The 27,061-nt window shown below is 32.0% G+C and overlaps 3 protein-coding genes across 13 annotated transcripts; 2 read left to right on the top strand and 1 right to left on the bottom strand.

Moving 5' to 3' along the window:
* The first annotated feature begins 208 nt into the window (after positions 1-208).
* On the top strand, positions 209-5,393 carry LOC114380551 (aspartic proteinase-like protein 2). Of its 2 annotated transcripts, none has more exons than XM_028339662.1 (10): positions 209-698; positions 1,008-1,137; positions 1,277-1,527; positions 1,690-1,917; positions 3,015-3,177; positions 3,325-3,401; positions 3,525-3,621; positions 4,098-4,164; positions 4,527-4,598; positions 4,969-5,393. In XM_028339662.1, exons 1-10 carry the CDS (start codon positions 475-477, stop codon positions 5,127-5,129), a joined length of 1,470 nt encoding a protein of 489 aa, XP_028195463.1. In that variant the 5' UTR covers positions 209-474; the 3' UTR covers positions 5,130-5,393. The 2 variants fall into 2 exon arrangements, with proteins under 2 accessions (XP_028195463.1, XP_028195462.1); XM_028339661.1 differs by having other exon boundaries at positions 1,690-1,935.
* An 872-nt stretch (positions 5,394-6,265) lies between these two features.
* LOC114379454 lies at positions 6,266-9,069 on the top strand. Of its 10 annotated transcripts, none has more exons than XM_028338117.1 (5): positions 6,268-7,008; positions 8,212-8,349; positions 8,427-8,504; positions 8,653-8,715; positions 8,801-9,069. In XM_028338117.1, exons 2-5 carry the CDS (start codon positions 8,242-8,244, stop codon positions 8,846-8,848), a joined length of 297 nt encoding a protein of 98 aa, XP_028193918.1. In that variant the 5' UTR covers positions 6,268-7,008; positions 8,212-8,241; the 3' UTR covers positions 8,849-9,069. The 10 variants fall into 10 exon arrangements, 4 of the variants coding, with proteins under 4 accessions (XP_028193918.1, XP_028193916.1, XP_028193914.1 ...); XM_028338115.1 differs by having other exon boundaries at positions 6,268-7,596; XM_028338113.1 differs by having other exon boundaries at positions 6,269-6,953.
* Positions 9,070-10,574: 1,505 nt separating this feature from the next.
* LOC114379199 (protein argonaute 5-like) lies at positions 10,575-16,544 on the bottom strand. The gene is made up of 22 exons (XM_028337801.1): positions 15,836-16,544; positions 15,429-15,652; positions 15,169-15,324; positions 14,914-15,047; positions 14,707-14,813; positions 14,462-14,565; positions 14,034-14,172; positions 13,818-13,934; positions 13,631-13,738; positions 13,484-13,555; positions 12,947-13,069; positions 12,699-12,858; positions 12,504-12,625; positions 12,236-12,373; positions 12,010-12,152; positions 11,869-11,931; positions 11,710-11,773; positions 11,486-11,621; positions 11,311-11,384; positions 11,114-11,208; positions 10,992-11,023; positions 10,575-10,916 (listed from the first exon to the last, which is right to left on the bottom strand). The coding sequence occupies exons 1-22, from the start codon at positions 16,244-16,246 to the stop codon at positions 10,753-10,755; spliced, it is 2,886 nt and encodes a 961-aa protein (XP_028193602.1). The 5' UTR covers positions 16,247-16,544; the 3' UTR covers positions 10,575-10,752.
* Positions 16,545-27,061: the final 10,517 nt, after the last annotated feature.

Here is a 27,061-nt window from a genome sequence, read left to right as displayed (position 1 = left end):
ATCAATAATAATATATGAATGATTGTAACTAGATGATGAAAAACTTTTTATATTGTCCATGAATAACCTTTTTCTCATGAAATAATAATAATAATATTCCGAAAGTACATTTTGTTTTAATGCTCGAACGAACCTAAAGTACTACTATAAAAGATGTATGAGGCGCTGCAGTAAATGTTTATACTTGTCTACAATAAATAGTAGTAAGTTTACGTAATCCATTATTATTGTACATGTGAACGAAACTTGCAACCAGCTGCAACTATCAGGTTCGTTGAGGTTAGAACACAACACACTTTCTCTCTCTTTGTCTCTCTCTCTAGAATCACGATCATGAAGTACAGCAACAACAGCACCACCAATTTCTGCGCCGCGTTGTTTTTTGTTCTCATATTCCATTAGTGTCAGTGTCACTGTCTCTATTCCGCTTCACTTTCCCTTCTTCTTCTTCCACTCTTTCCAACCGACACAAAAATGGAAACGGTGGCCGCCGCTTTTTTCTTCGCCGCCGTGGTTCTGTCGGCGGTTGGCGGGTCGCCGGTGACTCTGACGCTGGAAAGAGCGTTCCCTTCGAATGATGGGGTGGAATTGAGTGAGCTCAGAGCGAGGGACAGCCTCAGACATCGTAGAATGTTGCAGTCTACTAACTACGTTGTAGATTTCCCTGTCAAAGGCACCTTCGATCCCTCACAAGTCGGGTAATTCTATCACCTCCTTTTCTAAATTTTGCTTTTTTGGGTCAATTTCTCTCATGGTTGTCATTAAATTTCTTATATTAGTCATGTGTGGCTCTCAATTCTGAGTTTTTTCTTTATGTTTTTGATATAAATTTTGAATGCTAGTTGTCTTTATAATGGTAGAAGAATGTATGGTTTTTGAATTTCTCTCCTTCTGATTCTAATCTTTTGCTTTACGTTTTGTGCTCTCAATTCAATGATTTCTTATTTGGAAAAAGGAATATATATATATATATATATATATATTAAAAATTTTGGCTTCTTCCACAGGCTTTACTATACAAAGGTGAAATTGGGTACTCCTCCAAGGGAATTCTATGTGCAGATTGACACTGGCAGTGATGTTCTCTGGGTTAGTTGTGGGTCCTGCAACGGTTGTCCTCAGACAAGTGGGCTCCAAGTAAATTTAATTTCCCTGCTCCCTATTAATTAGTTAGTTATAGTTAATTCAGTACTCAGTTTTTATGACAATTTGATCAATGTACTTTTGGGATATGTGAATACTAATTGAGTATCACCATTGCTGGATTTGGTTGCAGATTCAGCTCAATTACTTTGATCCTCGGAGTTCATCAACATCTTCGTTGATCTCTTGTTCAGACCGAAGGTGCAGGAGTGGAGTACAGACCTCGGATGCAAGCTGTTCCAGTCAGAACAACCAGTGCACTTACACATTTCAGTATGGAGATGGTAGTGGGACATCAGGCTATTATGTCTCAGACTTGATGCATTTTGCTGGTATTTTTGAGGGAACCTTGACAACAAATTCTTCGGCATCTGTAGTTTTTGGGTGAGCTATCATGAGTTTGAAATAACTGACCTCATCAAGTAGGATAAGACTTTTGTTGTTGTTGTTGTGTCGTGAGTCTGAAATAGTTCAAAATAGCATTCCCATGTATTTGTTAGTTTAAACTTGGAAAGCATTGCCTTATAATGTTGTGCTGTGGAACAGTTGTAGCATCCTGCAGACTGGGGACTTAACAAAGTCTGAGAGAGCAGTTGATGGGATATTCGGATTTGGGCAACAGGGCATGTCTGTCATTTCCCAACTCTCGTTGCAGGGAATAGCACCAAGAGTGTTCTCCCATTGCCTGAAAGGAGATAATAGTGGTGGGGGCGTATTGGTTCTTGGTGAAATTGTGGAGCCAAACATAGTTTATAGTCCACTTGTTCAATCACAGTACGTTCATTTGTTAGAGTATGCTACATTTCAATTTCTTTATATCGATTATTTATTTGTGGTTTTCTCATGTGCTATATACATGCTGCTCATCGGCTGAATTCTTTGGTAAATGTAGTGCTCCTTGATGGATTTAATGAAATTTTAATATGATATTTATCCTTTAGATTATCTATTTGACTTGAAGATAAAAAATTTTGGTCAAGTGTTGACTTCTGTTGATCTTTTGTATGAGATGGAAAAAGCAAGCTCATAAGTTGATGGTGCTTCCTGTCTTAGTTCTTAGGAACCTAATAAGTCAAATAAATAAAATCAATTTATAATATCTAGCACACCAGTTAGGAATATGATTGTGAAAATGTTCACCTGAAGATTATTTGGCACTTTGATGGTTTGTCACTGTACCAATTAACATCTATAGAACTATGGAATGGATGGAGTGTTTTCAATATTTGCAATGTACTTGGGTGCCTGCTCCTGGAAAGGTGCCTTGTGTAAGGTCAAAGAATTTTCATTTAGGGATTACTGGTTGATGAAGTGGTTCTATTTATTTTATATTGTGCAAATGGTTAAGCGTCAAAGCCATTGAAATTAGTCATCAATAGCCAGAAAGAGAGCATGTTCCATCTCGAATCAGAGTCATTTACTTCTTGTTTAAGCTTTTGATACTCTTCAATTCATTTCTATTTGTATAAAGCGTGATCTTTACCTCAAGTTAGCAAAACTTATTTTATAGATTTTAAGCCTTGAATAGCTTGACAACTAAGTGTCTTAGCCAACCTTCGTTCCACTGTGGGTGCATAGTTCTTAATAAGTGTCATTTGGTACGTGAAGTGCTTTTTTTTTTTTTTCACTAGGAATTTATAGATAAATAGTGATTCGGGCACGATTTTGGATTTTAGAACTCTATCATGGTTACTGATTTTTTATTTTTGCCAAAAATTTGCATTCATTATTGCTTACTTAAATATTGCATGGTTGAATAAGAATTTTAAAATCCAAATATATTACTAAAATTATTTGTATTGAAATGGCTTTGAAAGAATATTCTTTGTGAACAATGGTTAGACTAATTGCTTCCTTGGCAAATATTTCAGGCCACATTACAATTTAAATCTGCAGAGCATCTCTGTTAATGGCCAAATTGTGCCAATTGCCCCTGCAGTTTTTGCTACATCAAACAACAGAGGTACCATTGTTGATTCTGGAACAACTTTGGCATACCTTGCAGAAGAGGCTTACAATCCCTTTGTCAATGCGGTGAGTTCTGTTAGGTAATTTCTTTTCATCCAATTGATCAATAATAGATAATTCTTTGATTCTTCATGTGTGATTAGCAATAGTGACATTATTTTTTCTTTTTAGGAAATTTGTCAATAATTAACAGCAAAATTATTGTTGATGCAGATTACAGCTCTTGTTCCACAATCTGTACGCAGTGTTCTTTCCAGAGGAAATCAGTGTTACTTAATAACCACCTCCAGGTTAGGTTGAACTGTTCATAGACATTTTGTTGATTTCCAACATTCTTCTATTCATGTTTGGATGCTAAAAATTGAAGGTTTTGACACTCTTTGTCTATCTCTTTCTGGCTATTCTGTGTTTAGCAATGTTGACATTTTTCCACAAGTAAGTCTGAACTTCGCTGGTGGTGCATCTCTGGTTTTAAGACCACAGGATTACCTTATGCAGCAGAATTATATTGTAAGTATTCAAGCTTTAATTTCCTTTTATTCAATTTTCAAAGGATTAATGTCTGGATTACATGATCTGCAAAGATATTGATAGATCTAAATATCCAATAATTTGTTGTGGTCTAGCAAAATTATCCTGCAGTAGCAACTACCGTGGAAGTTCCTTTTGTAGTTTTGTTATATTTGTTTAAATCTTATCATTTTTAATGCCTTGCCGGCTCCCTTCTGGGTAAGGGTGGGTGTGGGGAGGAAAACGCTGCATCTCTTCTAATTCTCATTTTAAAATTGAACTTTTATCATTGGGAAAGTTTAGGAGTTAGGACACATCCCAGAGCTACTCTGTGGTTATTTACTCTGGACAGTTTTGGCTGCTGCTTTGACAAAATATCTTCCTTTATTGTTCATGAGACTTACTATTATACTTTCTCTAATTGTCTATGGTGCATGTTATCTAACTCATAAAAGATATTATCCCGTGTGTTGCAGGGCGAGGGATCAGTGTGGTGTATTGGCTTTCAGAGAATTCCGGGGCAAAGTATAACTATTCTAGGAGGTATAATGCTAGTTTGGAAACTTTAGTCCTATGTCCGTGCTGTTTTATACTGATATATCATAAGGATACATAAAACAAGTTTTTCATGTGATTGAAGTTCAAATAACAATTGTTGGATAAGAAAATCCTTATATTGATTAATGCTTTATATAAACCCACAATAGTATGGAATCAAATTATTGTCCTTACATTCTTGCTGCTATTGAGGCTTAAACATTAGAACTAATAACTATATATTCTTAATCTGACAGAATATCAATTAAAAAATATTCTTGTTTGTAAATTATTGTTATCGGGTAACTATCATGTTATGTTTTTCTTCAAGATTTTGATACTGACAACATTGCACTCTTTTGTGGCAGACCTCGTATTAAAAGACAAAATTTTTGTCTACGATCTTGCTGGTCAACGCATTGGATGGGCTAACTATGATTGTGAGTATCACCTACACTACACTGAAGGGACATAGAGAATAACGTGTAAATAAGGATTCCTTGTACTTATGAAATAAGGCTTCTTTACAGAGCAGGTCCAAGGATAAGGCTATTAAAGCTCAAAACTTTAATCCCACCAACAAAAAACTATTTGTTAAATTTTTATGAAGTTAAAAAAACCACATATATTCACAAAATGGCCCAACATATATAGCTCTCTCATTTAAAGTAAACAAGTATCTTTCAAATTTTGTTTTAGGTCTTGTTCACCATTGGGTCAGCGCTGCTTCTTTAAGGTTGTGTTACATTGTATGTGTTTTAGGCTACATCATATTCTAATATGTTTTTCAATTTAAATTCATTAATATAGGTTCATTGCCGGTTAATGTATCTGCATCAGCTGGTAGGGGCAGAAGTGAGTTTGTGGACGCGGGAGAGCTAAGTGGCAGCTCTTCTTTACGTGCTGGGCTTCACATGTTGATAAATACACTGTTCCTTGCTCTCTTCATGCACATAACTTTAATTTTGTAGCATGTGGAATTGGAACTGATATTCTTTTTTGCTATGTATATTCTCTTGCCGCTATATAATTGCGGCATTGTGCAAGACCACACGTTACTACTTGGATTGTTGCTTGTGTTTTTTTTTCCTACACAGTATAGGGTTGTCTGTTTTAGCTTCATGTGTTTATGTAAGTCACTCATTTTGCCTCTCGGGGATTTTGTATTTTTGTAGCATTGTAAATTAACATGATTATTGATTGAAATTTGAAACGAAGATACAAGTTATACCTCATTTTTGGAGTTTTCATCTTCAAATCTCCCTTAATCGGGAACAAAATGATAAATTATATTTCAAAAACATTCTGTTGTTCCTGCTTCAAACAAAAAATATGCATTGACATATAAAAAACTAAAGCTTATTAAAAATGAAGTAAACCAATAAAGTATTCTTATACTGTGAACTCTACTCACCAGGGTTAGAGACAAAAATTTTAAGGCAAACAAATTCATGGAAATCACATTCATCTAATCTCACAACTCTAAACTCTTGAACCACCGGATAAAAACTAACAAACATTAGTTGATAAAAAAAAAAAACAAACAAACTCTTGAACCAGATGAATTCTTATAAATAAGCTTCGGTGAATATCAGGGTTCAACGCATCTTATGAAATATTAGATGTTAATAAAAAAAAAAACTCGAAATTAGGATATGGTTTCTGTGGTCCAAAATTAGTAAACGTCTACAAGACCAATTCGCCATTGAACCACACCACGGACATTTCAAATTGAGAAATAAAATAATTAGTCACATTCACTACCACTTCTTCATTGTCATCATATAGATATGTACTAACTACAAAGTAAAAACTCAAGAATCAAGATCGATGATAAGATAACTTAGCCATACCTTCATAGAAAGTCTTTTTTAAATGTTGATTCTCCATGTGCTCTACCCTTGTCAGTTGCCCTTACAAAGTTGGTTTTAAGATTTATGTTCATTAACTTTTATATTTGAATGATCATTCATTTTATTTTATAAGCAAAACTTATTATTCCAACTTGCATAAAATATGCATGAGCTGAAAGATTGGAAAGAGGCATAGTACATATGAAGCTATTTATACAGCCCCACCCGTTTACACTATCAAATTATCTCTCTTCAAGAACTCCTACACGGTTAACAACCTCTCTCATTAATATAAAATTTTCACGTCCCTTTTCCATGAGGAAATTAACATTACCACCGTCTTGGTCTCGCAAGTCGCAAGGCACATGTTTGTCACTCTAATTGGACTTGTCTTGCTCCACCATATTTCTTGCATTGAGATACTTCCCTCACCTTTTCTTCCTTCATCATCTACCTCGTGACCTTCATTTGTTATTTGCTTCACCTCCTTTCTATCCTCCACGCCTTGTGTGACTTTCACTTAATGAAGGTGTAAGTTAGACCCGTGTTGTAACCAAATCACTTGCCGGAGGACGCTAAACATTATTTGTTGTTATATTGTATGAAATGAATCAATATTTTCATACAATATAACAACATATGTGCACAAACTACTGTTTCGTCTCTCATGACAAGGGATTCGATTCGGTCCAAAGATATCAGGCTAAAAAAAATTACTTTTAGTTTTTATAAAATAAAAAAGTCACATTTATCAGGAAAAAAAGATTTTATATGTCGACAAAAAAATCTAATATGTAATTTTTCATTTAAAATAAAATATTTCTTTTAAAATTTATTTTAGGCCTCACTTCTGGAAGACAGATGCTATTTTGGTTATCAACAAAGTCCAGCTTACACCTTTATCAATATGAGCATGCTTATCAACACCTATCTAGTGTTCTGGTTGGTACTCATACTTAAATGGCTCCAGCTTGTTTTGAAGTGCATAAGGGTGTAGGTTGTACTGAATTTTATTGTGATGTACTTCTAAATTAAATGGAGGGTGGATATACCCTAAGGAGCTTTTAAATATAATTTATTGTTTCTTTCTATGTAATTTTGTTTTGAATTATGGCTTCTGCAAATTCTTGGAGTTCAAGGTAGTTTCCTGCAACGATATGCTTCTTTGCACTCGATGCTTTTATCCAACTTGCTTTAAAGAAGGAGGTGTTTGTTTTCTTTTCTATTTTACCAACTTAATTGTTGAATACTATAAAGACATGAATAGAAGCTCACTCATGTTCTCTATAGGGACATTAGCAACATAACTATATTGCAAGGCATGATTCGGCTGATTCTGTAAGCTCAGTCTGACAAAGATGCAACAATCAATCACATTATAGAAGCATTTAATCTATCTAGCCAAAAATTCAAAAATAGTGTCAAAATAACAGCAAACAGAACCAGTATAGAAGAAACTAACTGATAAAGAGAACTATTAAGGTAGCAAGCCATCGTTGAAAAAGTGGGAGCATAATCTTCTGAAACTCAGCCATGCTAGTCCTTTCCAAAATCTCTTCCAACTCACTTTGGCTATTTGTTACTGGTCAGTAATTTAATACTCCCTTTATTACAGAGCTAGCCAATTTTTTTATCCTTATCGGTGAACTGTACAACACAATATGTTAACTGTTGATGATAAATACCAACAGATTTAGGTTTGTGCAAAGGAATTAAAGCCATACTCTTCCAGTCTTCCTTCAATGGCAAGGCAAACCCACTAAGAATTACAAAGTGTAACTAAGACCAAAGTATGGAATGAATTTTTGAGCTTAATGTTATGATAGCTAGTTTACTTTAAGGAATAATCCTCCATTTTAGTCCAAGATTGTAAACATTAGTCACTTTAGTCCTTACTAACTTCATAAAATCATCACTTTAGTCCTTGACACTTGATAGTTGCAATAAGTCTTTAATTTTAACATTTTTTATCTTAATTGTCCATTGTCATTTTGCACCAAAAAAGAATAAAGTGAATTATGCTTTGCAAAGTTAAGGATTAAAGTGATGGATACTTGAACTTAGGAGGATATCAATCCTTTTGTCATAAGGCTATATAGAAGGTGCCCTTTTCCAGTATCAATGAGCAAAAGTGTAGTTCAATTAATAATTGAATTCTTTCTTTTTCTCCTTTTTTTTTTGAATGGTGATCATATTTCAGGCTGGCAATATTTTAGTCTCCTACTGTACAATGCATTGTGGTTGTGGAGAAAGCTTTAACTCAAGCAACAGAGCTTCGAAGGATCTCCATTTGGTTGGTGCAAGCATGCCTGTTATAGGAGTCCATGCTTGGGGTAAGGTCTGACTTTGTTACTTTATGTGGCTTCAACTTTCATGTGGCAACCATCGGAAATTTATAACTTACTATGATTGAAGGTTGCTCATTTTGTTACACCTTTTAACTATGACAACTTGGAAGAAAATCATGCTGCTTTGAATGGTTTCTTCCTTCTGGTATCTAACTAGTTCTATCTCAATATTTCTTCTACCATGTGTTTTGCACTGTATTTACCTTGTTTGTATCTTTTTTTCTCTTCTTTTTTAAATTTTGTGTGAAGGTTTTAAAGCTTAAAAGGCTTATTACTTCAATATCCTTGCGTAGGGAGTTCTTTTGCTACTAGAAGTTGAAGGTTTAGATTTCTTATATGGAAAAGTCCAAAACATGGTAAATAGTCTTGCTCCTAAATAATATAAAAGATTAGTTGTTTCACTTTAGCAATGATCTTATCTTATCTGTTTGCTTTTTCCAGGTGGCTTTGTTGCTTCAAATTGTTCCCAACACGTACAAGTTGACATGAAACGTGGAGTACTTGTCTTGTTATTATTGATACACAAGTGACAGTTTCCAAGAAATAAGCTTTAATTTGGTAACCATTTTTGGGTTGACAAATGACAAGACATGATGTATCATGACATATTTTGTAAGTATGAGACATGAGCAAATTGTTATACTTTGTATTATGTACATTATTCAATTGTTTAAAAGGTTGAAAATGAATCTAAATTGGTATTGAGTAAATTTTCCTTTTGCGTTTGTATACATCTATATATGGAACTGATTGATTTAGTTTGATCTTCAATTACTCATTATTGGTCCTGCAACTGAAACTGAGACATTCGTAACAAAAGCATCAAATGAGGAAAAGCTATCAGTACATGGATACAATAACAGAAACTTTAGTTCCCATTTGATAAAGAAAATGAAGATTAGGCAGAACAGTGATAGTAATGGTCATTAGCATCAGAAGACCCACCAAAATTAACCAAATTTCATCATTTCACTGAATATATTTTTGCGCAACCTCCTTACGAATCTAGAATCTACTGCAGCCTAATCAGGTTTCACGACAACCTTGCATGTTTGTTTTTCAGTTACAAACAAACAATTAAAGCAATATGAAATTTACAAAAACATTCAGACTGTTCCTTTTGCAAAACTTAATTTGTGGACTATTAAATTTACTTCAAAATTTGTACACTGTAATTTGAATTTGAGCTGAAATGCAAACATGCACTTAATCCAGTGGAACTGATGCTAACTTTCAAAAAAACCTTTTGAAGCCTCTTTTAATATCCATTCTAAATTAAAAAAATAGTCGGCTCTTTGTCTTTTTACTCTGTTAATCTATTAGACTTTCAATTGCAACGTAAATTTACGTGAAACTATTGAAATTGGATAACTGCACCAGTTATCAATTATCACCACCATTATAAATGGCCTCACAAGTCACAAAATCAAACTCACTTCTCAATTTAGTGAACAAAGCTAATATTTACATTTACATTGAACACATTAGAATGTTCACAACAGGATATTTAGTATCAGCCCCCACAGTAAAGCCACCACCAAAGAAAACATAAACAAACTAAAAATCTTGGAAGTCTTAAGAAAGTGGTGTCGATTGGTGTCAATAATCTATGAAATTTATACGCTATTCGTCTTGTAATTTCACCATGTTCCAATTGCCAATTAGATAGCCAAACAAGTTGGGCGCCGTATAAGCTCCAAACGCTATTTCTAAGTAATCCCTCAATTGAATCGTAAAAAGTTGACCACAATATTTTACAACTTAAAACATTTTAGCGAAGAATGGTATGGAACAAGTGGTAAACAGGGCGTTGTGGGTGGCAAAGTTGAAGAGCAAATAGGAAATTTTTAAAATAGCATTTGGGTTGTGAGTTGCAGTCAATCACAAATTACGAGCTTTCCATTTTAATACATGAGTAATATCAAATTCATTCAATAATTTTACATCAATTATATGATTAAAATTTACCGACAATTTGAATGCTTCGTAACTAGAGAGATCATAGTTAAGCAGAAAGTTTAGCATGCTTAGATTTCTCATACAAATAAAGGATAATTGTGAACTATCTGAAACTTCAAATGCATCACTATATTAAGACTAAATCCACATCCATAATCCAGGCTGCAAAAATTGCTCCAATTGTGTCTCAACAAAACCATTCAAGTATTCAGGTGAGAGCTACAACTCTACTGATGCTAGGAATGAGGCCAAGATATATTCGAACCGAAAGCTAACTGAACTTTGTATATTAACTGAACTTTGAATGTAGCAGCAACAAATTAAAAAAAAAAAAAAAAGATAGCAAAATGTTTATAAAGTAGCTCTATAAAGCCCAAAATCATACATAACCTCATATCAATATCCCCCCATCTTCACAAAAGCATCTCACAGGCTTAACAGAAAAACATCACATCTTTCACATTTTCCTTAACCGAAGGCAATCTAACCTCACAGTTAGCAGCCCGGCCTCCACTTGCAGAACCAGAATCTGATGTTGCAACTTCAATGTAACAGCGAGCCCTGAAGGCAGCCAAATGTGCATAATACACAGGTGGAACTGCAAACAAAATCAACTCCGGATGAAATGTATAATCAAGATATATGTGGAATAAAAAAATGTTAAGTGTCAAACCTATTGAGACTGATCGAGTACACCTTGCATACCTGAAAAATTAAAATACATATTTCTAGAGATTGATAATAGTAGTAGAGTAATAATAATAGCAAAAAACAGCAGTGTGGAAGGAGAATTACGTATAACACAAATTATTAGTAAACATTTGCAACCCGTCAGCAGTGAAGTTGTTTTCATCGAACAGCACATGATAATGTGTTGGTCGACTAGTTCCCTGAAAAAAAAAATAGTACAGTCAAAATAGAGAACCTGTCAAATGCCCTTGGAACAATAAAATAGCATAATGAAGTTAATCCATCTTAGAGTACTGTATTACTTGCATTCCAGCATGACTGTTGAGGTAAAAATCAAACTCCCGAGGGTGGCATATGTGTGTGTCTACGACAGTCCCTTTAACAATAAAGTACACTAAATCAATAAATTTAAGGAGGAGAGAGGGGTGGACGTGTGAAATGCAATACCGCCAAATACAAATACAAGAGATGAAAAACCTGGCATTATATTTCCACTTTTATTTGTCTGATCATGACTTCCATGATCTACAGGAAATAACCTTGTGTGGTGTCGTTTTTGGACCACCACAAAAGTAACACGGGGTAAATAGCCTTCTTGTAGTGAAGCACAAGCCTGAAACAAGAAAACATAAAACACACAACATTCGTGAAGATGGAAAATATATCATGAACAAGAAGAGCAGTAAAGCAGTTTTTCATACCCGCCGTATTGCATCCATCTCGTACAGCAAAACCTGGCTGAATTGGCCCTCACTTACTCCATCCCTGTTGAGCACAAATTGAAATTGAAAAACAATTATTATATTAAATATGTAAATAAAAAGAAAAATATATAAATTTAAGTTTAAAAAAAATCCAACCTGTAGAATATAATCCTCTCTGGCTTCTGATTAGTAGACAAACGGAAAGCGCGAAGTAACTCCCTGAAAAAGAGGCAAGAAAATCAATTGGATTCCTCTATTACAAGTGGCAATACAACATCAATCCCCTGTCCCCAGGACCTGATAATTCCCGAATGCACCTTCCCCTTCACAGGATCTTCACATGTATTATAAAGATCTTGGATGATTTCTTCACGGTGAGTCTGAGCAGAAACAACTCCTCTGTACCTTGTTACATAAGGCCAATCCATAGATGCAACTACCTATACCAACATTCAACAATTAAACAGAATAAAAATGGCACCCAATAAAAAAAACTGCAAATAGGGCTGGAAAGAGAAGTTACTGCAGCAATAGAAGGACTAGAATCTTCCCCTGGCTGTGGATGTGTTACATCCGCACCCAAGATTAATGTAGGTCTGTCAGACACACGAGGAATTATTCTAGCAATTGCATCATTCAATACTGTGTTACTGCCACCAACCTATATAAACATTGACAGGTTTAATATTTAAAAGAAACCAAAAAAATTACTGAAACAAAGAGTTATTTATTGGCTAACTTCAAAAAGCAACCAAAAAGTTTACAAAGAGTTATTATTGGATAACTTCAACCTTCACATTTATCTTGAGGGCCACATTTTCAAGATATTGTGGCTTCATCTGGCAAACATGCCTCGGCTGACAACACTGAGACACTATTCCTAGCTCAGTTTCACAAATACGCTTTATTTTTTCTGCCAAAACAAGAACAATTTAACATGATAAAATCAAATTAGAGTGTTCAGTTTGAACATAGAAGACACTTACCATAGGACCCCTCGAAATCTGGCAAAATTATGATCAACAATTGGAGTCTTCCTTGGTTTGCTAGTCTTGTAATAGACTGCTTATGCAAATTTACAAGAGCACTCTCTATTTGACTACTTTGAGCAGATGTTATGGGCAGTAAAGGCTTTGAATTAAAACGCTGGTATAAATTCCAAACAGAAAGAAATTTCTCAACAATGCAGCCATAAGATAACCACACTAACAAATGACACAAGCTAGCATCATACCATGCCCTTGTTACTACACATTCTGGCCAACTTATGACAAAATGCACTTGGAAACTCTCTGTTTATTTTTCCAGAAAAGTTGAGGCAAGTCCAATGTTCCACAACACCAGCATTAAACATTTTCTACAAAATATAACAAGGGACTAAATCTTTGTTCTGCTGTAAACAAATTATTATATAATAAAACTAAGTGATTTACAATACTGTAATTGAAAATAAATTATAATTTCCTATATTCACTACATTATATAGCACACTACCCATATCTAACATAAATATGACAGATCCCTTCACTAGAACATTGACAACTTAAACAAAGATAAAATAACTTTTAACATATATTTTAAGAATGAACCTGAATGCCACATAAAAATCATTATTAGATTACTTAGTTTCATAAAAAGAACACACAAGTATCATTTATCTAAGAAAAATCATACTCTTCAATAGCCTAAGTCATTCAAAGAGGCCACAGCAGTATTTTTAAAACATTTGTTTAGTTTCTATCAACACAAAAAAGTACATTCAAAGATTCACCTTATCAATCATATTCCATTGGCCCATTTTGGGTTCAACACTTGATTCTCTACCTGTGTCATGATATTTTAGCTGCAGTAACAAAAAAAAATTAGATGTTATAAAATAAAACTTGTCAAATTATGTCAAGGAAAATCATATGTATACCATTGGTGCAGGAAGAACTCGAGCATCAAGCAATGCTGGATCCTCCCTCACTTGAATTCCAAAGTGACTCACAAATTTGTCTGTGCTGAAATTACTTTGCCTCACCACCTGTCAAATAGCAAAATGTTAGTCTCAAGACAAATACACAACATACATTCGTGCATTAATACTACTTTACAAAAGGTACCTGTCTGATAGAGTTTTCTCTATCACGAGGACGCTGACAAGATGCCCTTAAAAGATTAGTTACTTGCTCCTCATTCAATCTCTTTGTATATCTTTGTCCAGCCACAATTTGACAAAGCTACAATAGAAAACAACGAGTCGTAATCAGGGCTTAGGCAAAAATAACTAGTTGATGTTTATCATAAATATAAATAGCAAGAGTGGGGCAGAGATAAACCTCCATAGGCAGAAAAATTGGTTTAATGTCACTACCAGCTTGAAGAGCAGGAAGAAGCGTATGCTTCAACACAATATTGTATTTCTCATGAAAATATTGAACAACTGAGCTTTTTGTTCTATTGTCATCAAGAGTAAACCTGAAAGATACCAAACAATAACACATCCAATAAATAGATTAATCAAATTACGAGCCTGTGCATTTTACATGCAATCAAGTATCAAGTATAATAACAGAGAAGACTTTTTGCCATATAGAAATGAACTAATTAATTTATGATAAAGGAAAGAAGGGCGACAATTCAATTTCAGACCAGAGAAAAAAAACACTATTCATTTTACTCCCATGTGAATGTTTTTTCCTCCACCTTGAGAATCTAAATAGGAAAAACAACAATTAAAATGGAAGCAATAGCATAACTTGCTCACATTAACTTTCTGAGTTGTTCTTTTGTGACTCCAGTGATCTTGTAACGTCTAAGATTCTTTCCATGAGTCACTTCTACCTTCACTCCTCTCAGTACTCTCTTAAGCTGAAAGATAGAAAAGCTAGTTCGCTCATTTACTTATCCAACCAACCCTTGTTCATTTTCACAGAACTAATTAGCAGGCATGCATAAGCAAAATGTATCCTAAATATGAACAATCAACAACATAAAATCTAACACAAATACCTTGATTCGATCCTGATCAGGCAAAGGCCTGGAAGGATTGGCCCTAAAATGACTTTCAATGAAATCAATCACAGGAATAGGCTCATAAAAAGCCCTCGCCGACACATCTGCAACACAAGTATAATCAGTTGACAAAGACAGCATTATTCAAGGTACTCAAAGATGTATTAACAAACAACAATTAACAATAAGAGAAGTAAAACCAACTAATGTTAAGAGACAGGCCCATCTGAGTTGGGCGAAGGCTCTGGTAATAGCCCCTCCAGTACTCCGTTCCGCTACCAAGCGATCCAGGTTTCCCCAAAGAAGGTGAGAAGAACGATCTTCCCACAACAACGAACCTACATTTTACAAAAAAAAAAAGAAAGAAAAAAAAGTCAGTAAGACACAGAAAACAACAAATCAAAATCAAACCAACCAAACAACAAGCATCAATAATATTAAAAATAGCATATACCCTACCTTTCAGACGGTGTAGCACGCAGAACAACATCAAGAGCCTGGATAGTCTCATAAGGACAATCCAACTGACGGCGCCTGAGAAACTGACTGAGGTGGTGAATGTCAGTTCTGGAAGCAAGCCTGATGGTGACTCTATACTCGCGTTCACGTTTTTTCCTAAGAGAAACAAAAAATAACCAGCGATTGATCAAATAATAATAATAATAATAATAATAATGACGAGGACAAAAATATCAAAGACACGCTTTAAAAAAAAGCACCTAGTAGGAGAGGAAGAAGACGACGAGCCTGGTTCATCGTCGTCTTTTAGCACGATCACAAAATCCTTAGATTCGAAGGGCAAGGATCCAGCGGTGAAAAGACTCTTTCCCCCATCGTAGGCTGGTATGCGATTTCCGAGAATCTTTTCACGATGCGCTTGCACAAGCAAAGTCATAACATCTCTAGAAACCTTCTTCGAAGTAATCTCCGGATTGATAGAGACCTAATCATACAATAAACACTCTCTCAGAACCATTATCTAGGTGTTTCTTCTCAATCGCACACGTAAAAAATCAAACAAACAACACTAACGTTTAACCAGAAAATCAAAACAGAACAAACTAAAAACAATAAAACGATGAAATCGTTAAGAATAAAATGCATGAGTTAGGTTTAGTTTACGAACGTCATAATGAAATAGATCTTGTTCGGCGACTTGGACTTGAAAATGATTCGCTCGAACTTTGATTTTCTCCCCAGCAAGACCGAACCCTGGCCGTTCCTTGAACCTCACCGCCTTCGACGACGACGGCGCCGAAGGTTGCATTGTAAGTTGCTTTTCGACCGCGGAAGTGAGAGATTCCACCGCCGGAGGTGGCAACGCAGCACGAAAAGGCGCGGCGCCGGACGGAACGCCGATGGTGGAAGCCGGAGGAGGAGCAGATGGTGCATTCACCAGAGAAGGCGCGGGAACGGAGGATTCTCCGCGTCCACGGCCGCGTCCTCTTCCGGGAGGAGAAGGCACCGCCGCCGCCGCGGACGGTGGCGCTTGACGGCGTGAATCTGGTTGCTGCTTGGAGCCACCGCGAGGAGACATTTTTTGAGAGAGAAAGAGAAATTGAAGGGAATGTTTGTTTGGTATTACGAAGTGTTGTTGGCGTGAGCGGGGAGAGGCAACGTACTATTGCTGGTATTGCAGCGAAGGTAACAGTTTCGAATGGAAGAAAGGTCGTCATCTTTTTCTTTTTTTTATTTGCAGTTGGTAGTAAACTATACAAATACAAATGAGTAGAATCCAGAAAAAACTTTACGAATGAGTGAGAGTGGGTGATTACTGAATATCGTGCACTCCCTTTCTGGGTAGAGTGTGGTGAAAAAATAAGGAAAATATCAAGAGAAAATAATTATCTTTTTTAAAAAAATTAATTTTAAAATTAGAATCTAATTTTTTTCTTGCTCCTATTTTGTTTTTATGGATAAATACGCCGTTTGTAGAAATGAATTGAGGTGAGCGCATTAAAGGCTTAAGATAAATACTTGTAAGAAAATTTACAGCGAAATTTTCGAGTTCGAACGTAACATCAATGATTACTTGTGTCAGTAACTTCAATTGAATTAACAATAATAAGGTGCGTATCTCTATTTAAGAGTGGTACAGTACAATATTACTAGTTTTTAAATTTGGTTATTGCATAGTATGCCTTAAAATCAGCATTACATTTTATAATTGGTGGGAATTTTCTTTTGCCCGATGGCAAAGCCAAACCGACATTAAGGAGTAACCAATAAATAAGGAGGTGGTGGAGTGAAATCGGTCCTATGACAAGCAGAATCTGTCCTATGAAATTAGTCTCACATATTAAGAAAGATTGTCTTAATTTTTAATCACAAAATAAACAAAATTTAGGAGCAATAATAGTTTAGTTAGTTTTAACATTATTTTTAATTAAAATTAAATTTTTAACAACTCATGCAATAAAAATTAGTATTGAAGATTACCACTCAATAGAAAGTGACAAATTACTATTAATTAAAAATATTTTTGGAATAAAAATTAGCCATGGGTTGCTAAAACCTCTTGTGTTGTGTTTATATATTTTTTTTTATTTTATAATAATAATCATGTAATACTACGTAAGTTTTATCTGTATAAAAAAAATAATGATATGATATTTTGTTAACATGTAATAGTATTATGATTATGATGAAATCCTCAGTTAGTTTTATTACATTATCATTTGATGGATAAAAATTAACTATAAACATCAAAAGTAAAATTTTAAAAATTTAGGAGTAATAAAAATTGTTTTTGAATAATAAACTGAGCAAAAATATATTACATGTGTCAAAAGATGTTTAGGCCAAAACATAATAAATATTAGTACAATAAATGATAATTTTTTAAGGAAAAAAGTTGTAACGCAGAACTTTTGTTTTTCCCACATGCTGTCAAAAGATATTTACGTCCTTGAGAAGTTTTTTGGTCACAGCGCGCGAGTAACATCCAAATTCCAAGAAAGGCGCGTGAAAAACACTGAATGACCAACTATGCGATCAGTCATTCGTGCTGCGTAAGCGGCGCTGCAGAATGCAGACGTGATTCTCCACTTCCTCTCCATTGTGCCATCAAGCCATGTGTTCTGTATTCCTACACCTCTTTTTATAATTTTATAATAATAATCATGTATTACTACATACGTTTTATTTATTTTTATATCTCATTTTAGCATCATGTTATTATTTATAAAATTTATCAATTTTCCCTTTCATAATTTTTTTTATCTGTCTTCTTTCTCTTCAAATTCACCTATCATGAATGGATGGTTATATAAATATATGATGTGTTTTTCCTTTTTATATTATTCCAAATCCAGTAAAAAGCAATACTTTCCGGTTTTGGTAGTATAGAATATTCTGCGTTCCGTACCATTCCAACTTTCAATAGGGAAGCCTCGTACCTTTTCTCTGTACATCTGACGTGTTTGGACGAAAGAAGAAAAAGTGTCTGAGAAAAATAATGGATATTTTCTTCTGTTGTTCAATTCAAATTTGAGTTTTGTTAAGTGGAATTCAATAAAATTGACAAAAAATATTTAAATTAAGTAGAGAAAAAAAATGTGAAACTCCTATTATATTGAAATCTATTATATCTGTTATATAGGAAGATTTTATTTATGAGTGATATAATGTGATGCTCTCGTATTTATTTCTTTCAATTAATTCAATTAATATAGATTTTATAGATTTCAATTATGTAGATTTATATTTATTTTATTTTCAATAAAATCTTAAATGAATTATAGTATATAAGAATAATATAACTTAGAATATTCAAATTTTATATTTATTGAATTTTGTATAATAGATATAGGACTCATGTAAATTGACATGGTATACTTTTTATTGATTAAAGTAAAAAGATAAAAATATCTAATTACAAATATATTTTAAAATATAGTGATTTATTTTATTATAAAACATTCATGTGTAAAATTTAAACAATTCCATTAATAATAATGATTAAGGATGACTTTAATTGATTCATATTGGTAAAAACTCTATACAAAAATTTAAATCAATTCACTCAAGTGTATTTTACTATTATGAAATATATAACGGTATAATTTGAATTGATTGTCCAATAAAACAATTTAAATTCACATAAGTTTATTCTATTGTAACTTCATTCAATTTTGTTATCTCAAATCTCCAAACAAAAAGATATATAAAAGGGATTATTTTAAAAAGAAAGTAAAAAAGAATATACAGAATATTACTAAAGTGAAAAAGATTTCATATAAGATAATACTTTCAATGATAACAATTTTTGGATCATGTGTATATATAAAATTATATTTAAATATTTATTAACATACATTTATTAAAATTTAAATAAATGATATATTATATTAGAATGATGAATGATGAGTGGTTATGTATAATTTGTGTCATATACTAAGGTTGAATTTAGACTTTAGAGTAGAATAAGATATTGTTGTATTCGTTGAAGTGCGACGCAAATTTGTCAGTTTTCGTTGTTACGTGTCCGTACAGTGGTCTCCTTGATGCATCATGGTTTGGTTGGTTCTAGAAACTTGGGAGAGGGACCTTTGCCATTTACCAAGGTACTTGGAAGGTGACCAAAAAGTACTGTGAACGACTGCTGATGCCATTTGATCCTAACGCTTTTCTTTTGTCCTTTTTTCTTTGTTGGAATAGTTTATCAAAATGCATTCTTGGTATTTCTGGACCTTAAAATAGTGTAGATTGAGTCATTCAAATATATATATATATATATAAGTAGTGCATTCCACTTTCATTCCCTTATTTTCTACTGTGTGGTATACTTATTTTTTAAGATATTAATTAAAAATATATTAATGTATGTTATTATAATTTTTAATTTACACTCAGAGTATGTTTGGGATAGAGAATTTTAACTGAGAAAAGTAATTTATCAAATAATTTAAATTTCTGTAATCTAGAATTTATTGTTCAGATGTTTTTATTGAATAATTTAAAATTTTCAAATTTTAAAACAAAATTTTAAACAACTAAAAGTTTGGAATTTTGTTTTTTTTAAAGGTAAGAAATTAAAATTCTCTTCTTACAATCTTCTTCAATAAACGCCGTATGAGATTGTGGACCATCGATAGGATTTGAACATAGAAGAACACGTATAACTAACGCACCAATCATATCTTTTATTTTTTTTATTCATTTTTTTCACTCTTATAATTTTAATTTTTTTTATCCAAACACAAAATTTTGAAAATAAAAAAATTTCAATTAAAGTATTTAAAATTTTTAAAATTTAAAATTTCTTCCATCTAACACCCTCTCGATGTTTTTGTAATAAAATTTATTCATTTGTTCACTAGGAACTAGCAAGTGCCTTTCAAAACGATTCTGGAGCAAACAAAGTAACTTAGTCAAAAGCGTACCAGGCAAAAAAGAAGGGATTCCTTCTCCATGTGGAATTGTGGATTAAGAATGCCACTGGATAAATGCATGTGAGCTAATACATATCAAATTTTGTATTTATTCAACTGTCAAAATTAAGAATATATGCCCCTTCTAATACGAGTAAATTGGCTTTATGCTTGTTTGAATTTCATATACGTTTTATGTTTTTTATTAGTTTGAAAATTTTAAAAGTTGAGTATAATTTTTAACACATTATTTTCTGGTAAAATTTAAATTTAGTAATTAAAACCGATACGATATTGGTAACATGTTTGAACTTGTGGGAAAAAAATGTATTTTAAAAAAACTTCATTAGAAATGGTTAATTAAATTTTTCGACAAATATTAGTTATAAAAAAAAATAATCAACTACTTCATACCAATTTCTTGATGACAAAAAATAAAATGATATAATAGAACTTGTAAAAAAAACTTCAATTTTAATGAAAGAATAATAAAAACACTCATAAGTTTTGTATATAAAAACATTCGTATAAGTTATACGTAAGAATAAATATTTGATTTAATTATGTTTTTAGTTCTTTTTAAAAGTATTAGTTTTGACATTTAAACATCAAGACAGATAAAAATAAAAACAAGATAGTGAAGTTTCGAAATTCAATGGGAAATCATTCTAAAAACATACTCCTCAAGCACATAAACTATAATGTTTCATATGTGACTAAACTACACGACATAAAGGATTTTATATAGTTAAAGACATTAAAATAATATAGATAGATTAAATTATATATGCTATGAAAGTAGAGTCATAAAATTAAAGTTTTCCTCAAGCACAAGGTAATGAATTAGTCACAAAATGTTCCCCTTATTAAGGATAAATAATTAGGGTATTCTGGATCACCATTAGGTATATGATCAATCTGTACACGAAAAGTAATCAAGTATTATCATTTTTTTATAAATTAAAAAAACTTAAACGTGTATCACATAAAAATTAATCAAAATCATGATTAAGTGGTGATTCAAGATCGATCATCATCTAATTTTTTTTCTTTAGCAGGTAACATGCGTTTTAACAGGTTATGATAATATCAACAATATATGGTAAAAATACAAACTACAAATCAAAACTTTAATTATAAGTTTATAATCATGTGGTTTTTTGCAGGCATATGATGTCCTGAATATCTCATGTATATGGGTTTTTTTCCGGGACGGGCCAGACTCCCGCAGAAGGGGGACTGAGTATGAAATTTGATTTTAATTAGTTAATTTTTTTATTTTGCATAAATTATATTTTTTTAAAGTTTACAAATCAGTGTGTTTGCAGGCATAAATTAAAAAAACACGTTAATATCTCACAAACCAGTAAAAAAGAGGAGAAAACAAAGAGAATATACAGAGAATTATTATAGAAAATAAATATTAATTTGCATGTTTTGAAATTTGTCAATATTTTATACTAGTGTTCATAAGCTTGTCAAGGGTTAATAAACATCCTTTAATATTCAAATCAATATAAATGAAAGATTAGAAAGTCATTTGATTGTAAATGCAATTATGATACTATCTTTAAAATAGTAATAACAAATTGGAAAAGAAAATATTATTAAAAGGATAAAATAAATGATATTCTGATATTTTATTTAAAAAGAGGAAGAGTATAATTATATCCTCAGTAACTATAAAAAATATTATTGAAAAAGTAACTATGAAAAGGAAATAAAACATTTTATCAAAAATTAAGAAAAAGATAAATAACACTTAAATATTGTTATTTCTAAAATTAAATCGTATCAAATAAAAGTAATTAGTATATATAATATTATAAAATATTTGAAAAATCCAACCCCTCCCCCCAACCAACCACCGTCCGTCCTTGTGTTTTTTGGTACCCTTGTACCATATAGTAGTAATGTTTTTCCCTTTGCCGATTAAAAAAAAAAAAAAAACAAAAAAACAAACTACAATCAAAACTTTAATTATAAATATAGACACTATATAAGCTGTTGGCCAAGTCCAATACATTTTTTTAGTATGCCATTAATTGATGGTCTCCAATATACTGTAAGTGATTTTTTAACTATGTAGAAATATATTACTAATTTATTGTTTTACGGGTTATTTTTTTATTCTCAGAAATATGAGATTGAAAAAACATATTCCCACATTTATTATAAAATAATAAAATTATTATAAGATATATCACACTTTTTTTTTGAAATATTCGAAAATAACATTCCCATATGATATTTTCAGACGTTAGAGGTTTTAGTTTGTTATTTCTAAGGAAATGCATTGGATCACTCACACTTTAGTTTTTTTTTTTTAAATTGTAGATGGACTGCATCTACTGCATAGGACGCACTTTAACCCTGATTAAACAAGCTTCTCTCTGATTCTCACTCTACCCGGTGTTGTTGGAAGCGGCGAAGAGGAAAATCGAGATGATTGGTGGTGTTTGAGGGTTAGGGAACTTTGCTTTAGGTTGGGGGTTGAAGAGGTATCATATCAGAGAGGGTGTCAAAATGTTGTTGCAGTCCTTCGTCGTCACATTCTTACCATAATTACTCGAATTATATTATAGAGTATATTTTCAGTCGAGATGTATCTAATTCAAACATGCACCATTTTGTTTTCTATTAGAACCTTGGTGTGTTTAGTTTTCTGAAAATTGTTTTTATTTTTAAAATATTATAATTCTGAAAATATGTTTAGTTTAATTTCTTATTTTTTGTTTTCATGAAATAAAAATATTTAAAATTTATGATATATTGACTTTTTATTTTTTATATTTTTATGTTTGTTTAAAATTATATTTATTGTCACCGTAATTTCATTTTACCCGAAATAAGTTCTCTGTTCTCAATTGAAAACGAGAATTTATTATTTTTTTCATTTTTTGGTTGTTTCTTTTTTTTCATTTTTACTGAAAATGTTTATCGAAATCCAACTAAACATATTTTCATCATCATTTTCTATTTTTATTGACAATAAAAATAGAAAATAACCAAATCAAACACCACTCTACTTATTCATGCTTATGCTGAAGGTAGTCATGGGAGGTGGCCATGAAGTTGTCCTCGTCGGATTTGCTAGTGGCGGCTGGAGAGGAAGGGAGAGTGTGTGGTGAGAGAAAAGAGCATTAGGGGCAATTTTTTATTTTTTATTTTTAAAACAAAGATATATTTAGAAAGAATGAAAACAGATAAAGACTTTTTTCTCCCTAGTAACTGCATGCGTGGGGTCCTCTTCTATTGCTGCTGCAGTGCACCTGAAATTTCACTTTAGTTTTTTTTTTTTTTAAAAAAAAAAGTAAATTGCAATCAGGTGCGGTCACTCCCACATTTTTTTTAACTTTCCTTACGTACAACCTTATCCAACGGTTCACGAAACTTTTGCACCGTGCAGGACCTATATTACTCTTGCAGGCTAGAAGCCGTAAAAAAAAAAAAAACTGACATTTAGTAAGAATACTGGGATAGTTGGTATGGTTTGAGTTAAGGGATAAAAAAAAGCCTTAGAAAAATATGTAAATCACATGAATTTATCTCTATCCTAAAAAAATGATATATCACTTTTATTGTAATGATAGATTGGGATGGGGATAGGCAAGATAAGGCCTGGCATGTTGAAAAAAATTAAGGTTTGGACTGACTTTTTAGCCTATCAAAAGACTTTTTTTTTAGATTTGGTCTAATCTTTTAAAAAATTTAATCTATTAGTCTAGTTAAAAAAAATCTCAAATATTTATTTTTTATGATATAAGATTATTAACTTATATATTAAAATGTTAGATATAAAAGTATAATATATATATATATATATAATAATTTTTTATTGTATATAAATGAATAAATAAGTCCCCTATCAAGTTTAATAGACTTTTTTTTATAAGTCTAAACCTAATCTATTTAATTAACTATATTTTTTATATAATAATAAAAAACTCAAATCCTAACCTTTTTATTAAAAAGGCTAACTATTCCTATCCCTAGTGATAGATAAGCAAGTAACCAACACTACTTGAGTACAGCAAACCGCAAATTTCATCATGTCTTCAAAGTTATAATCAAGTCATAGAAGCTTAAAAATATTAGCACTAAGTCTTTTGAAACCGGTTGAAAGAGCCATTAATATGTTTTCATTACTTTTACTTTGGGTTTTTCATACATGATGGACTACTTTGAGAATTGACATTTGGTATTTGATCCACTTTGTGGTTGTTAATCTTTTAGTTTTCTATTTGATGCTGACCATTATTCATTATGCAGGCAGCAGGGGAGGAGAAACAAATTTATTCTGATGATTATGGAATTTGCAGTGCCTTGATTGTTTGTTTGGTGAGTAATTCCTTCCATTAAATTTGGTGGTAGTAAGATTTTTATAATGAAAATCATAAGAGAGAAAAAAAAATTATAGACAATATAATGCTATACATTTTAATAATTTTTTTAGTTTTTTAATTTATATTTTAAGAACATTAATTAACACTTGTGTAAATTAAATTACACCGTGACTAAACTCTAGTATTGCAAGCTCGTTCCACTTTACTAAATCTGAATTTTTTTAAAATTTCTATCCCCACTAACTTCATACTGACTCCGGTGGCATCATGTATAAAATGCATCCTTCTATAGTTTTTGGGGCCTTAGGCTGTCCTTTTAACCAAAAAACAAAAAAAATAATATAATTGGTCTAAAGGTTTGGTAGCAAGATTATTTATTTATTTTCTCAAATAGACTACGGGATCCTTATAATTAAATTGTAACAGAAGGGGATAAGCAGCAATTTTGATTCAAAATTAACTAATAAAATGTTATAGTATCATTAATTGACTAATGTAACACCATTATCATGAGTAGGCTAATGTAAGGCCATTATCATGAATTAAATGCCATGCGTAACTTTTCTAAGTTTGTGTTATAGTAGCTATTCTAAATTACATTTATAAAAAAAGCTTTTGTTAATTACAATGAAAAAAATAACTGATCACTACTATTTTGTGAGTACTAAGCTTTACCTGTTTTTTTTTTTTTCCAGCACTAATCTTTAGCTGTTAATCACAGAAAAAAATGCAAGTTTAATTTTACACTCAGAAAAGAATGTTATGTAGTCTAGTCCCTGAATAAGGAGAGAAATAATTTGAAAATAACAATTAAATCTTACTTTCGTATTAGTAGGTCTCAAGAAATTCTTTTCAAGACTAGAGTTAGAATAAGAACCTTAGATTTGAGGAAGCACTAAAGCTTTTACTTGTCCTTAGATTATTACAGTAAATTGATTTAAAATTGTCAACGCAATCTTTTTGAAAATAGTTGGAGATAATTTTCTTAAGATTCTCTACAGGTTGCACTTCCTACACTCGACTTAATTAAAGGAACGTTACAATATGAGTATTTTTCTTACAGCTACAATATGAATATGAGTATCTTAATCAACTAATAACAACCAACGATTACAAAATGTATGTAAAGATATAAAGGTTGAAAATAATCCAACTTTAAAATATATAACTGCCGACTATCTTATACATTGTACTAACCAAAGTTTCAAAAATATATATAAAAAAAAAAGAAAAATATATATATGAAGTTTTAATTCAATAGAAATATACACAAATAATTTTAAAAGTATTTAAAATAATAAAAGTAACCCCATTGTCCCCTTAGAATAAGATAAACCTAGATACTTTTGTAAGCTGAATCAAGAAACTTTCCGTCTTGGACTAAAGCGTTATTGGTTCCCCTAAATTTCTTCTGAATCAGCATTGGCCCAGTAATATACATCAAATCAAGATTATCCCAAACCAATATCGAGTGGTTAGGGTGTTGATGCAGTTGCAATAAGGAGCCCTAACAAGTTATTTTGAAAAGGAGAAATGTGATGAAAAGGGATAAAGACAAAGAGAATAATTACACAGGCAAACAAAGAAAATAGATAGTTAGAAAAGAGGAAGAGGTGGAAATGGTGACTAAAAAAGAAAGAGTAACGTCGGGATAGAGGGGGGTTGTTAAAGGAGGAGGAAGAGAGTGGTGATGGTAAGGTGGGAAAAAAAGGAGGTAGAAGAATCTTGTTTAGCCTAACTTATTTTCACCCTGACATGATGTTTTAAAAAATAGATTAATAATTGAACTAGTAGGATACTTGTTTCCTTGTTTGATTGTAATTAAACTAACGGAAAATATAGGCATTATTGTGTTTATATGTTCATATTTTTTATTTTTTTAGATAAGAATATTGTAATAACTTCTCTTATTTTATATTGTCTTGTATTTTTTTTACTAAATGCATATTTAAATTAAATGTATGCTTCTTTTTGGTGAGGTGTTAAATTTGATAGGTTGCAACAATATCTCTTATTATATATATTAATGTACATATTAGTTTTAATTTATTGACTTAATCTGTCCCATTAATTTGTGTGCCTCTACTTTTTATGATAATCTACTACTTTTTTTAGCATTACACAAGACTTACTTAAGGATGTTGCCATTGATAATATTTGTGAGCACCTTATTCTGCCCTAGTTTTTGTTTTTCCTCTTTTCTTCAAAACAGTTTTGGGTAATCTTGACTCTTGAGCTGGTTTGACAAAAAAGTGAGAGAGCAAACAGAAAAAATAAAAATGTCCAATTAAGATAGGCCATACAAGTCAAATTACAATTAGAATAGAAAGTTCAAGAATACAAAAATAAGAGTAAAACAGAAAATCACAAAAGGAATAAAAGTCATTGCATAAGCCAAAACAAAACAAATCTGATCTCGAGGTCTGTGTTTAGCTATTTTGATTTTGGGGTTCGATTCTCAAAACAATTGGTCAGGCAAGGTTAACCTCACATGTATAAGGAAATTTATTTGGATTGAAGAAGAGAATCATAGGAATGCACAATACAATTAATATGGGTTCAGTGTAATTTTGCTGAGCCTATTATAGCAAAACAAAAGGAACAAGACAAAGAAAAGCTAAATTTGGAAAACAT

The sequence above is a fragment of the Glycine soja genome, chromosome 12 (assembly GCF_004193775.1).
Source record: "Glycine soja cultivar W05 chromosome 12, ASM419377v2, whole genome shotgun sequence".
NCBI lineage: Eukaryota > Viridiplantae > Streptophyta > Magnoliopsida > Fabales > Fabaceae > Glycine > Glycine soja.
This window is presented reverse-complemented; position numbering and strand designations above follow the sequence as displayed.